The sequence below is a fragment of the Lissotriton vulgaris genome, chromosome 12, assembly GCF_964263255.1.
Source record: "Lissotriton vulgaris chromosome 12, aLisVul1.2, whole genome shotgun sequence".
Lineage (NCBI taxonomy): Eukaryota > Metazoa > Chordata > Amphibia > Caudata > Salamandridae > Lissotriton > Lissotriton vulgaris.
The window spans coordinates 578,375,671-578,389,505 of NC_141700.1; the positions used below are offsets into that span (position 1 = coordinate 578,375,671).

A 13,835-nucleotide genomic window follows, 5' to 3' on the forward strand; every position below is an offset into this window, starting at 1 on the left:
TTTGCCATCATTTTTCGATTCCACTATCTCAGAGGAGGAGGGGAGATTGTATCATCTAGATGTTCGTAGAGCCCATTCGGTTTATTTGGACAGGGTAGCTCTTCTTCGTCTCTTAGATTCATTGTGAATTCGAGGTCAGTTAAAAAGGGAATCAAACCTTCCCTTTCTTCTTTAAGTAGGTGGGTTAGGACCGTGTTCTTCTTAATTAATGAGTCTTAAGGACAGGTTTCTCCTTAGGGTATACAAGGGAGGTCTACTAAGAGCATGCCTAACTCTCGGGCTGAGCTTCAAGGGGCATCCATAGCTGAAATAAGTAGAGCACCTACCTGGGTTTCTCCAAAGACTTTTTCCTCTCACTATAGAATTGTGCAAGGGATAGATCTTGATGGAATTTTTGGTTCTAGAGTGTTATATGCTATGAGGTAATATCAATATTTCTCTCATATATTTTGTACTCATTAAAGTTGGGTTTGTTGGCATTAAGCTTGGATGTCCTGGTTTAGCTTTGTATATCTCATTTTGTGATGAGGGGAACCAAGGGTGAAGGGTGACGAGGTAATATTTCTATTACTCACCTACTCTTAGTCCTGATCTTTGGTTTTCAGCCATTACATCCCTTTACACCCTTCCTGTCATTTCAGGCCAACCAAAGTTGAGTACATAGTGGATTTTGATTAAACAGGACGAAGGAAGGTGGGAGGGGGCTTTTATGTTCGAAGTTTGATATGGTAATTGGTGTCTGGGGAAGCAGAATGGCCTCATTTTGTAATGATGGGAAACAAGGGACCAGGACTCAGAGCAATGCAGTTACCTGTAAGCAATTGGAGCATTAAGTGAAATTATGTCCATGGTTTAGAAGAATCATACATTGATCTGCAATTGTAGTAGGCTTGTCTCAAACACTAACAACCCAGTAGCCACCGACAGACTCCCTTCACTTGCAAAATAATATGTTCAGTGGTCAATGGCATTGGTTGCAATTGCACACATTGTGAAGGCATACACAGCCCATGGCGTCTCTAGAGGGGGTCAGATGGGGCCTGTGTCCCTTATCTGTTTGCCCCTGCTCCCCCCATTTCTGCCCCACCACCACAGCTCTTGAATGTGCTAGGAAGCGACACAGAAAACAGACACTGCTCCTTGTCATGCACTTCAATTTGTCCAACTACCTTTCAATTCAAAGCAGTGCTGTTTGCTTAAAATGTGATATATATATATATATATATATATATATATATATTAACACACACACATATGAAAAGAGGTATTTAAACATTTTAAGCAACCCCGTGCATGAAATATATATAACAGTTTTAGCTGTGCCCCAATGTGTGCACACACAAATATTAATTTCTAGAAACACCACTGTATTCAGCTCCTACAGCAATTCATTGTCTACAAATCAATAGTTTTCGGTAGCACGCCCATCAATTTTTGTCTGATAACTCTACTAATTGTAGAACTGTTTCTTTTATGCAAAATTGTGTGTCGCGCTGCTGCAGACTTGGCATCATTTTTTGAACGAATAAAGCGCATACATTAAAAAAAATGTGGTAAGGGTCCTCATGCTTAGCTGTAATATTTAATGTTATCCCTGGGGGTTCGCAAACCCTACAGGAAAGAATGTTTTTGAACACTGTTACATATTTTTTTTTGTGCTTTCGCTCTACATGTATCGAACTCCTGGTGGCACAAGGTTGGTAAAGAATTTAGAAAAAAATATCCAAGTTCAAGTCCCCGTTTACCGATCTATCAGTACAAAGAAAATGTGTCACATTGGCAGCTATTACTTATGAGTACTTTTTCCTTTTGCATTTTGTTTTGTAATAATTGAGAGGCTTTTATGTAGAACTCTGCATAAATGGTACTGAGTAGGAGGGTATGGGCATGCTTTCTATTATTTTGCCCCTCATGCATGTCTCCTTTTTACGTCTTTGCAGAACCACACATTGAGCCAGCACGCGCAGTGAGCCACTGGCACTGCAGGACACCTCTCCGCAGAAGACTTGACGGAGGCACAGTGGGGAAGACCATTTGAACATTACATCCAATCAAAGTGTCATTTGCAACCCAGATGTAAAACTCTAATGATTTGGCCATGAGGCGCTGCTATTATAAGCAGCTGGAAATGAATATTAATGGAAGAGATTAAAAGTATTCCATGCTCAGTATTTTTTATTGTCCTGCTTCAGCTAGTGTACTGTAGAGCCTCTGACTGAAGTTATAGTGTTAGCTAGATTTGCTTCGATTCTCTCGTCCTTTGTTGCTTCTTGTAATATATCTATAGTTGAATACTGTGTGATTTTTGTTAACTACCTTTTATTGCGTTTAATTTTATTTTTTTAGGTATTTGTGCTTTGTAATGTGGTTGCTTGGCAGTTGTCTGAATATTTCTTTCTACAATTTTTAATTAAAGACTAATGCTTTGATTGGATTTGCCAGTTCACAGGAAGATGATTAAAATTATGTAATGAATATAATCAGTTCAGTGCAATTGGATGGTCTGCTTTTTAAATGTGACTTCATCTGATTGCAATAACTAGTACAATTCAATAAAGGGAATACATATGTACCATCTGTGTCTGAGATTTTATAATATTTTTGCGTGTGCAGTGGTGGAATCTACAATTCCGTTTAGGGTCTGTTCACAATGATTTGTACCAAAAGTTTAATTCTTAATTTTCCAAAATTTGAAACCACTTTAAAAGGATAGAACATTAACACTTTGTAAAATCTGAGAGTACTTTAAAAGGACAAAACATTTACTCTTTCTGGCTAACTTTTTGTAAAATGTAGAACTGTATTAGTACGTCGTCCCTCTAATTATACATGAACGGGAGTGTTTGATAGTCTTAGCCAGCCTGTAATGATTTACTCATTTTTAATTTGCATCTTATTTTGTCTACAAAACCAAAAAAAGGTTAATTTGTCAGAGAAAAAACATAAATTACGTTGCCCAACATCGTTCCGTGATTCACTTCCCAAAGAGCAGAGTGTCATGATTTTTGGGGTTTATTTTGGAAGAGGGTGGTGATAAGCAATTTAAATATAAATGTATTGATTTAGAAATACTGATCTGTAATGTCGTTATGTCTTTTTTGTTTTTTAACCAGGGAATCTATTAACACAGAAGAAAAAGAGAACACATTTTTGAACTTGAAAAGCAGTAGCATATTGATTTAAAAAGAATCACTCAGTCTTTTCAAGGTCCTTGGCTTTTTCCCAATAAACATGGTCTCAGACGTTTCTCGTAAACGAGACAGGGGGTCCTACTCGAGTGGTGTGCACAATCTGTCATGTTGGAATTAAAAAAAAAGAAATGAAAGCAACTTCTTGGTAAATAGTTCAAGCTCTTATAGGGCAGACGTTTTTTATGAGGGCCATTCGGTTCACAACACAGTACTATTTTCAATTTCGAACTGTCTGTCTAAATAAAGGCTAAATATATTGTAACCTTGTTGTTTCATAACATTTCTGAAGTCAGTTTAAGTATACTGATGTTCCTTTTTGCAGGTGTATTCAGTCGGTACTCAGTCGAAAAGTAGTGCCTGTAGATGAGTCTAATAGTGCTAAGCCAACAGCGGGTTTAGTGGGTGACGCACAGCATTCAGTTAACAATTGAATCAAAATGGACAAACCTCAGATTAGCTTCAATTAATTAAAACAACCAATTAAAGTAGTTGGGTCTTGAAACTCCAGCATTAGCGAGCTTCCTTTTCATTATTGGGTAGGTCCACCTTACATGTAGCATAACTGATGTAGACATGGTAACAATGAAAAAAGAACAAGGTTTGAAAAAGGGAGAGTGTAAGAAAGAGACAGGTAAACGGGGGTACAATTATACCCCCAGAAACATCAGTGGCAGTAAAGCACATACTTCGAAAGATCATTTCCAATTGCTTGACATGCCTATATATTTAATGGGTATACATGTTTTAAGTACTAATGTAATTGCCTCCAAATACCTATGTGAATGTTTTTGGGGCATCGGAGGTGAGCAAGTCTGCGGTAGAAGTCTCTCTGCATTGGATGCGCAATCATTTCATATGTCGAATACTGTGAAACAATTGGGCAGATCTGTGCATGGGAAATATCTACATCTTCATTATCTGACTGGAGCACCATCATTATAATTCACCTCTTTGTTTTAAGAGCAAATTAGAACACAAATGATCAATACAGATGCTTCTTTGTTTAACTGAATATCGGAAGCAATTATCTGAAGCTTCGGGATCATTACCAAGTTTTGAAATGGACCAAAATATCTTTTAATATCTATTAAAAAGTTTAGCTTGCGTTTTTAATCAAAACGTTTTTGATAGTGGTGTTGCTTTCGGCTGAGTTTGGAATATTGATCAGGAAAGTTGAGAGATAATGTTGACCGAGTTTGGAAATTTTTTGGCAGCACAAAATCCCAGTGTTAGATAATGTATTCGAATGTTTCTAGCCTCTTCATTCAAACCAATACTATGCAGTTAAATATTATACACTCTTGAATTGTATTATCTCACATACCTTCAAGACAGACATGTCTGTATTCGCCTTCAGGAGTTACAATGAAATCTGCATTGGTTAGTGTGTTAGCCTAGGCAAATGTGCAAGACGAAATGGTGGAGGTCAAACCAATTAATGAATTCAAATGAAGTAATGTTAGGGTTAACTACTTTGTAATGGCCCCTTCAGCTACAGTTGAGGAAACAAAACATTGCAGTAGGCTTGATAGTCATGGTTTGTCTCAGAAAGGCTTTATTTACATGTTTTGACATAATTCAAAGAACTGGAATATGTGTTCAAGCTATGGTTAATTCTGTGTATCAAGTTATTTCTCTAACCTATGCTGCTACAGGAGCAACCAAACACTATCGTTCCTGAGTGGCGGTGTTCCTGATTCACTCAGTTGCAATGGAAGGTATGACCCATAAGCTCCTTTGATTCTCTGAGTAGATACGGGCAAGCAGTCACTGCTTAGCTCAATGGTGGTTTGTAGGGCAGAGTCAGTGTATTATTGAACACAATTATCACAATGGCAATAAAGATATCATTGCCTCTTTAGGATTGTGAGATTTTATTAGTACACCACACAATAAAATCTCAAATTATATTTACATAATGAGAACAGACCGAATAGTAGAAAAAACACAGCACACAAGAAAACAATAATACAGCAGAATGCTTTGATAAAACCAGAGCCCCTAGATGTAACATTATTCACGATAACTAAATGATCAGAAGTAGTAGTGATAGAGCGCGCAGGTCACCCGGGTCACTTGTTTACCAAATTTCCACGCACTGGGCCCTGGCGTGCATATGACGACAGTGTTTTGCATGAACCGGGTGAAATCCTTAGCACGCTACTATGAGTAATTCGGGGGGTGACTCTCACACCACTTACTATTCATGTACCTGACTTACCACAGGCACATTACTCCTGATGGATTCAGGAGCTAGCAGTGGACAGGCGACAAGATTCCTAAAGGAGTAGAACTCTTATGCACTTAGTACATTTATCCACACTTTATACTGTAAAATGACCACAGACACCTGATGGGTCTTCAAAGTTTATAAAAGAAATTTCAGAATGAATATGCCAAGATAATGAGGTAAATACAAATCAGCACATCAATTATTAGAATCAATGCCACAATGTAATTATGGATTAGGGCAAGTACCATTTAGAGTAATTGGGAACACTACGGGGTATGAGTATTGAAGAACAAGCTATTCAAAACACGTTTAAACTAGCACAAGGGACGAGGGAAGGACCTAACATGTGCACTTAAACTAGGCTTCTTATGCTATTCTTACTAAGTTCACTGCAACCATACTAAAGGAAAAAGGGAAAAAATGGAACACACTAAACAATATGACAGTTTCAATAATGTCCTAAAGGTAGGGAAAGAAGTGGAACATCACTAATAAACAGTTGCATATAAATCACTTAAGAGGTGATAGAGCAATATCACAGGCAAGAATGCTTTATTAAGAAAGGAAAGGTAAGAGTATAGTCTGACAGACACCCACTGAGGATATTTACCTAGAACGAGAATGAAGACTAACCCTGGCCACGGGTCAGTTGGGACAAGATCAGGGACAGGACCCTCAAGGATTCAGGAATACCAGAAGGTGAGCAGGTACCGCTCACGGACAATCAGGACAGGATACCCCTCAGGATTTGGGTCAGGACTGGGCTCACCAAAGGGCACGACCAACCCCTGCAGCTTCGGATGCAACGCCTGCGTTACCCCCTCTTCTGCACAGAATCCGCCAGTAACCCCGATTGGGTTTTCGATTTTCCCCAGCAAAGTGCTTCGCCAGCACTTAAGACTATTTCCACCCCTTGGAGTTTTGTGGAAAAGTATAGACAGAGTGCTCCGCAGCCCTCTGTATCAATCACCTATAGAGTTCGTAGGGTCAGTGACTGGTCTGCTACTCGGACAAATTCTCTAAGCTATACTAAGCTAGTTATACTGTTTTGGGACCCCTAGACCACCCACAAAAGTTGCAAGTGACAAATTCCCACATTATGATTGGTCAGGAGAGGCGACTTTGTCATTGTCACCACCTATAATTCAGTGTTCCCATCATTAATATGTAATTTTCATACCCGCCCCTTGGGTTCACGTTCCCAGGCATAGGAATATAGAAAACAATGAGAGTGTACAGCACATAGATACAATGTATCACAGTCAAGGTGGACTGCAGCATCTTCTAGGTGGGTTCCCAGGCGCATCGAGCTTCGGGAGCCAGCTGGCTTGCTTCAGCTTCTGCGCAGTGGGGTTTCTCCCATGTCACGTGACAGGGTTTAGAAGAGCTTCAATATGGAGCGGCTCCCTGTCCCCAGGCCCATAGATACGTGGTACATGAAAAGTAAGCGAAAACAAATTAGAATCACACGAAAAAATGATTACACTGTACACTGATAAAAGCTTCACTGCACCCCTTACTTTATAATATCTATAGCATTAAGGTTTAGTGCAAAAAGACAGATAGGCATAAACAGCGGGGCAAGCAGAGAGCATGGTTAGAGACAAGCAGCCATGTTTGCAACAGTGCGCATGAGCAACAAATCCCTCCAAAAATGCGAGTGCGTCACATCACATGGGTATGACCGACGCATGCGCAGACTATTTTCTGCAAAGCGGCCATTCAGTAGTGCAAGCTTTGTTTAATATGGAAACAACACGTAAGCAAGCCTCCTAGGGACACCCGCGTGTTGGGGAAAATGCTAAATAAATGACGAACAGGTTGAATTAATATGATTACAAGTTAGGCGAGGTTCTTGAACCAGGGCAAGTCGCTTTACGTGCGAATCCTTGCTCCATCAATCCCCTCTTTGATGATATTTACTATCATCACTATAAAAGGAAACAGATGCCAACTTCATTCTTCCATATCATCCATCTCGATTTCAACAGACTTATTGTTGAGTTTTCTTTCGGCTTCTCTATGAGAGTGGTGATTCTTTGCTTTCTTATAAATCTGGTTTCTCAATTCTTCCAATTCTAGCTCATCAATGTTTCTCTTCACTCCTCTCTTATTCACAGTGTACTTTTTGCATTTTTGACATTTACAGCAGATGAATATGATCAGTACAACCACACCTATTCCAGCTATTGGCATCAGTATTTTCCATAGAAATTTTTTACCTAAGTTAGAAAACCAACTACCTATAGAGGAGAGACCTCCAGTCAGTCTCGTCCAGGCACTGTCAACCTCTAATGGTTTGAGTTCTTTTTCCAAATTAGTTATGTTCCTTACATATCTCTTAAGTTCGATACTTTTGTCGGGTATGTAGGTGCAACAATGTTGCGCCTTCAGCATCCTGCAGACTCCGCCCTCTTTTGCCAATAAGGTGTCAAGAGCAAGGCGATTCTGTAAAACCATTGATCTGATCGCAACCATTTCAGTATTGACCAGCAGGAATCCGGCAGCAGTGTCAGTTGATAACCGATCCACTACTGTAGACAATTTGCAGATTCTGTGAGTATTCAGAACTACCCCCATTCCAGGTATCAGTGCACTAAAAATATCACCTATAATTTCTCCTACACTTTCACGTTTTCTATGCGCTAAGCCATTAGTCTCTTCATTGCTTCCAGCAGCGTTGTTCACATGATATATTTTTGGGAAGACAATGCCAAAGTAGCAGCTTCCATACCAGTGATCCGGCAATTTGAAGTAAGCCTTGTTCCCACATATATAATAAATTCCGGGAAACACAGGTTCTGACCCATTTTTGAAACCCCAACCTCCAATTACCTTGTAATTATGTTCACACTCGCTGGAACCGATGAATACATTGTTATAATACTCCGTCCTTTCTCTATGGAGACAAAGTTTCCCTTTCCGTTCAAAATCCAGCAACAAAGCAGGAGTAGCTTCGCCTTGTGAGGTGTTGTCCATATGTTCTGCCCACCTAGGGACTCTATCCTTTTCGTCATTTGCCTTTTTCTGAAACTTTTCCCTCCTTCTGTCTGCCATTTTTATAAACATCTTTTCCTGCTCTTGCAAGGAACAGGTCAGATTAGCTTGTCTTGCTTCATTTAAGTCTATGTCACCTATAGTCAGGAAATATTCTCCCATATAACGGGTTACCTCGCTTCTGACATGTACAATGTTCAGGTGTCCTCTAATAGGAAGTTCAGAAAAAATTACGTCAGCATTTGAATAATAGTACTGTAAAGTGCTTCTATAAAACAAGCTTGCTAATATACTACAGGAAATTCCATAGGTTAGGGGTAAATGGTATGTCACACCTTCAGCTACAGAAGTGGGTAGCTTCATGCAGACCTAACAATCTTCTATTTCCATAGCTTCTACATAGTGCACTAAAAGGTTAGCAAAAACATTTAAATGTGTCCTGTTTCTCATTTTGTGAAAATGTAGTCCACCCTCATCTGATGCTTCTAATTTAGGTCGTGTGTGTCTCAGGCTAACTGTATTGTCACGTTTCTCTAAACTTCGTGGTGTTTCTTCAGTCTGTACAATTTCTGTGTCTAATGTCTCTGGTTCAGTAGGTGACAAGTTAGGATCTTTACTTATCATAAAAGGTATAAAGACTGTTAGTCCTATCCATATCACTATCAACATAGCTACACTACATAAGCATATTTTACAGCAAGTTTTGCAACACCTAAATCTGGATCTTCCATTGACACTTGAATCAGACATTATAGCTTACAGGTGGCTTTTCAACCCCTCTTTGTTTCTTTACACCAGAGGCTCACTCGGGTTTATTTCAAGGAGGGTCTTCGTCAGAACTCTGATCAGCAATGGACTCTTCGTCACTTTTGCCACTGTGGTTGGGCTCATCAATTTCTTCCAACACCAAGTATGTCCATTCAGGGCTTCGATACAGCCTGTTCTGTTTCTTTACTCTGTCGCTTTTTCTGAGAGACTTGCCTCGGGCTGCTTTTCTTTCACTTTCAGCCCTTTTTCGGTCTTTTAGTTTTTCTTCAACTGTTTTTATTCTTAGTCTCAGTCTTTTGATGTATCGGGGTTCACCCTTATTCTTGTGGCTTTCAGTGGTCGAGGAAACTTGACCCTCTTCGTGAACTCTCTTGATTTCACTTCGCTGTGGCACTTTTATCTTGTCAGTGTCTATTTCCCTTCCTGTCTGAGTAGTTCCAGGTCTTTCATCTATTTCTTCTGCCTGGTTCCTAAGCTGGCCTTGTTCAGGTTGAATTTGTATTTGTTCTTTACTTTAGGTGATCTGGTTTCTGCTTCCTGAACACGTTCGTCTATATCTATCTGGTCCTGTTCATGCACTTCGATCCCTTGATTTTCTTCCGCATGAACTTCAACTTTAACCACTATCTGACCCTTTCCAGATTCTGGAGTTTCAGGAGGAGTGTCAATGGCTTGATCTGTCCCTACTTGGCCTACTTTCTGATCAGGTTTGATGTGAGTCTCGATGACCTGACCTTCGTCCTCTAGTTCTGTCTCTCCTGCACTATCCCACTCACTATCTAGGTAGGAATATTTTCTGGTTCGTATTGGATCAAGAACCTGGTCGTCGGCAGGGAACCAATCAACGTCTCGACTTTTGCTCGGCAGTTCGATGTCAGCGAGATCCGGACCCTCTTCGGGAGTCTCCTCAGCTGGACTACCTTCAGCTTCAGTCGCGTTTTCTCCGGTTACCCGCTTCGTGTGGCTGGCATGGATCCACTTCGGTACACCAGCACACTTTACAGCAGTTGTGGTGACAAGGATCACTTGTCTTGGCTTTCCCCACTTTGGTCCAAGGCAACTCCTCCGGGTGTGTTTCCTTAACACCACCCAATCACCTGGCTTCAGTTTATGTGCTGGAGTCTTGGGCCAGTCGTCAGCTGTCTCTCCAATCTGGTGAGAGATAGAACGCACTTGGTCACCCAGCTGCTTGCAGTATTCTAGTATCAAATCATCAGAAATACTTAGCAGTTTGTGTCCAGGTACCCATGCCTGTCGCATCACTCTCCCCATTAGCACTTCATGGGGGCTCAGGCCTGTTTTTCGGTTCGGAATACTTCTCAAACTCATCAGCACAAGGGGCAAAGCTTCTATCCAGTTCATTTTGGTGGATACACACATTTTCGCCAGTCTGGACTTTATCGTGCCATTTATCTGTTCAACTATTCCAGAAGCCTCTGGATGGTATGCACAGTGCAGCCTTTGCTCCATTTTAAATGCTGTACAGAGTTCTTTTAGGACATCGTTGGCAAAGTGCCCACCTTGGTCTGTTTCAATAGTCTCTGGAATTCGGTATCTAGGTATCAATTCCCTGAGTAATAGTTTGGCTACAGTTATGGCATCATTTTTCTTTGCTGGGTAGGCTTCCACCCATCTAGAAAATAGGCAAACTATTACTAGGACGTATCTGTATCCTTTGCACATGGGCAACTGGATAAAGTCTGCCTGCATCCTGACAAAGGGACCTACTGCCTTTCCAATTGTACTTTGTTCTACTACAGTCCTCTTCCCTGCGTTGAATTGCTGGCATACTAGGCACCTCTGGCAAAATCTTTCCGCTTGGTTCCTGAACCTTGAATTATAGAATACCTTGTCAAACACACGACACATTGCATCCCTTCCCATATGTGTTGGTTCATGTATCATTCTGACCATTGGATCTACCAGGCTGTCTGGCAGTACAGGCACACCATAGGGGTCAACCACCACACCATCATTCCTGATTCGGCATTCGTTCGCCCTCCATCTGCCCTTTTCTTCCCTGTCTGTTGCCTGTTGTAAGTCTCTCAATTCCTCCCATGTAGATACATTCTCAAACAACATCAGTTGGCAGCTGTTTCCACCACCCCATAACCCAATTTGGAGGGACATTTTGTGTCGGGCACAAAACTGGGCGATTTGGTCAGCGTACCTGTTTCCGGCTGTCACATCATCATTTCCAGATCTGTGAGCCGCACACTTGACCACAGCCAATTCTTTGGGCAATTGAATAGCTTCCAGTAAGTTCTGTACCACCTTTCCATTTCTGATAGGGGTACCTGAGGAAGTCATGAATTCTCTTTGTAACCATAGTTGGCCGAAGTCATGAACAACCCCATAACATACTGGCTGTCGGTATAAACAGTTATTCTTTTGTTTTTACCCCTCTTACAAGCTCTTGTCAACGCAATGAGTTCTGCTACTTGTGCAGATTTCACTTCGCATAGGTAAGAGGCTTCCAGGGTGGTCGTCAAGGTGACTACAGCATAGGCAGCACTCAGACCTCCATCCTCATGTCTTAAACATGAGCTATCCACAAAGATTGTACGATCCCCATCAAGTAAGGCTATTTCTCTGATATCAGGACGTGGCTTAGTGCTGAATTCAGTTAAATCGATGCAGTTATGTTCCATTTCATCCTCTGCTTCTACATCCAGAGGAACAGGTAACAGGGTTGCAGGGTTTAAGACATTGCACCGGGAAATAATTACATTCTCAGCACCAATTAAAATTCTCTCATATTTAGTCAGCCGACTAGGTGTGAGATACTGGGTCTTGGTTCTTGTCAGTAGGATTACAACAGAATGTGGAACATATACAGTGACAGGATGTCCCATGACAATATTCTCACTCTGTTCTAGACTGGCGCAAGTAGCAGCTACTGCTTTCAGGCACCCGGGTAATCCAGCAGCCACTGGATCTAAAGTGGCTGAAAAATAGGCCACGGGACGCCTGACCAGCCCATGCTCCTGTGTCAGGACTGAGAGCGCACAATTGTCTCTTGTGTCACAGAAAAGTTCGAAGTTCTTGGAATAATCAGGCATTCCTAATGCAGGAGCTGTACATAGACAATTTCACAATTTTACCCATGCGGACATGCTTTCACTGTCCTAACTGACTGGGTCTTCCACTCCCTTCTTGGTCATTTTTATCAAGGGTTTGGCTAGAGCTGCAAATCCTACAATCCATTGCCTGCAGTACCCCACAACTCCTAGGAACATTCTCACTTCTTTCTGAGTTCGGGGTAGGTCCATTGTTTGGATTATCTTGATCCTTTCTGTAGTGACCTTTCGGACCCCCTTTTCTATCTGGTGCCCCAGATATTTGACCGAGTTCCTACAGAACTGTAATTTGTCTGGTGATACTTTATGCCCTCCCTTTCCTAGGTGATTCAGCAAGGCAATGGTGTCCGTGACACAGTCAGTTTGAGTTTTAGACGCCACTAAAAGGTCGTCTATGTACTGTACCAAAACGGACTCTCTTGGCAGTACCAAAGATTCAAGGCATTTCTTCAGGATCTGGTTGAAAATCAATGGACTTTCAGTGTACCCTTGGGGGACACGATTCCAGACATAGACGTGACTGTCAAATTCAAAACTAAAAAGGAACTTGCTTTCTGGATGCAATGGGATGGAAAAGAATGCATGGCACAGATCAATGACAGTGAACCATTCCGCATTCCAAGGAATCTGATACAGTATCACTGCGGGGTTAGGCACAACGGGACAGCAAGGTACAACAATTTGGTTTACCTTGCGCAGGTCCTGCACTACCCGGTACTTTCCGCTAGGCTTTTTTATTCCAAGGATGGGCGAATTGCAGAGACTGCTCATGACTTCCTGTATGATGTCTGCTTCAAGCAACCTGTTTATTTCAATTGCGACTCCCGCCTTTACTTCTGCACTCATTTTGTACTGTCTTGTTCTGGGGTATACAGCATTTGTTTTTATTGCTATTTTAACTGGATCCACATTTGCCATTAAGCCCTCATCTCTTCCTGTGAAATCCCATACTTCGGGTACCACTCTTAACTGCAGTTCTTCAGGTAGGTCTTCAATGGACAGGGTTCGAATTTCGGTGTCTGGTCTAACTAACATCAATTTGTACAGGCCATCTTCATCTGGGGTCTGAATTTCGACACCCTTTGGTGTGCAAAAGATAGTACAGTTCATTTTGCACAACAAATCACGACCTAATAGGTTCACGGGACTGGAGTCACAGACCACAAATCTGTGCATTTCTTTAAAATTTCCTATGGAAACTTCCATAGGTTCAGTTACTGGAGTACTGATTATCTGATTGGAGACACCCACTACTTGGATTGCTTCTCCCGAGAGGGGTAGGTTAGGAACATCCACTGTTCTCGCAGTGGAACGGGTAGCACCAGTGTCCAATAGAAAGGTGACGTCTTTTCCCTCAACCTTTCCTTCAATGTATGGTCCAGTCTGGTCTACCGGTAAGGAGGTGCCAAGTACGCACTCCTTGTCCTCCCCCCTCAGGCCCCGTCAATCTTGATCATCACAGAGAAAAGAATCATTTAACAAATACTGTGGAATTGTTGCATTTCTTTCATTCTCTCCTTCCCATATCTCCGCCCTTTCATTCTGCTGACCCTGGTTCTTATAACT

At 41.5% G+C, this 13,835-nt stretch overlaps 1 protein-coding gene across 2 annotated transcripts in view; it reads left to right on the plus strand.

Annotated features, from left to right (window-relative positions):
* Positions 1-2,572, plus strand: part of ZNF423 (zinc finger protein 423) — a 536,708-nt gene extending 534,136 nt beyond the window's left edge. For both annotated transcript variants that reach the window (XM_086945443.1, XM_086945444.1), the window contains one exon: positions 1,941-2,572. In XM_086945443.1, coding sequence (XP_086801569.1) covers positions 1,941-1,970 — 30 coding nt within the window. In that variant the 3' untranslated portion in view covers positions 1,971-2,572. The remainder of the gene's footprint in view (positions 1-1,940) is intronic.
* Positions 2,573-13,835: the final 11,263 nt, after the last annotated feature.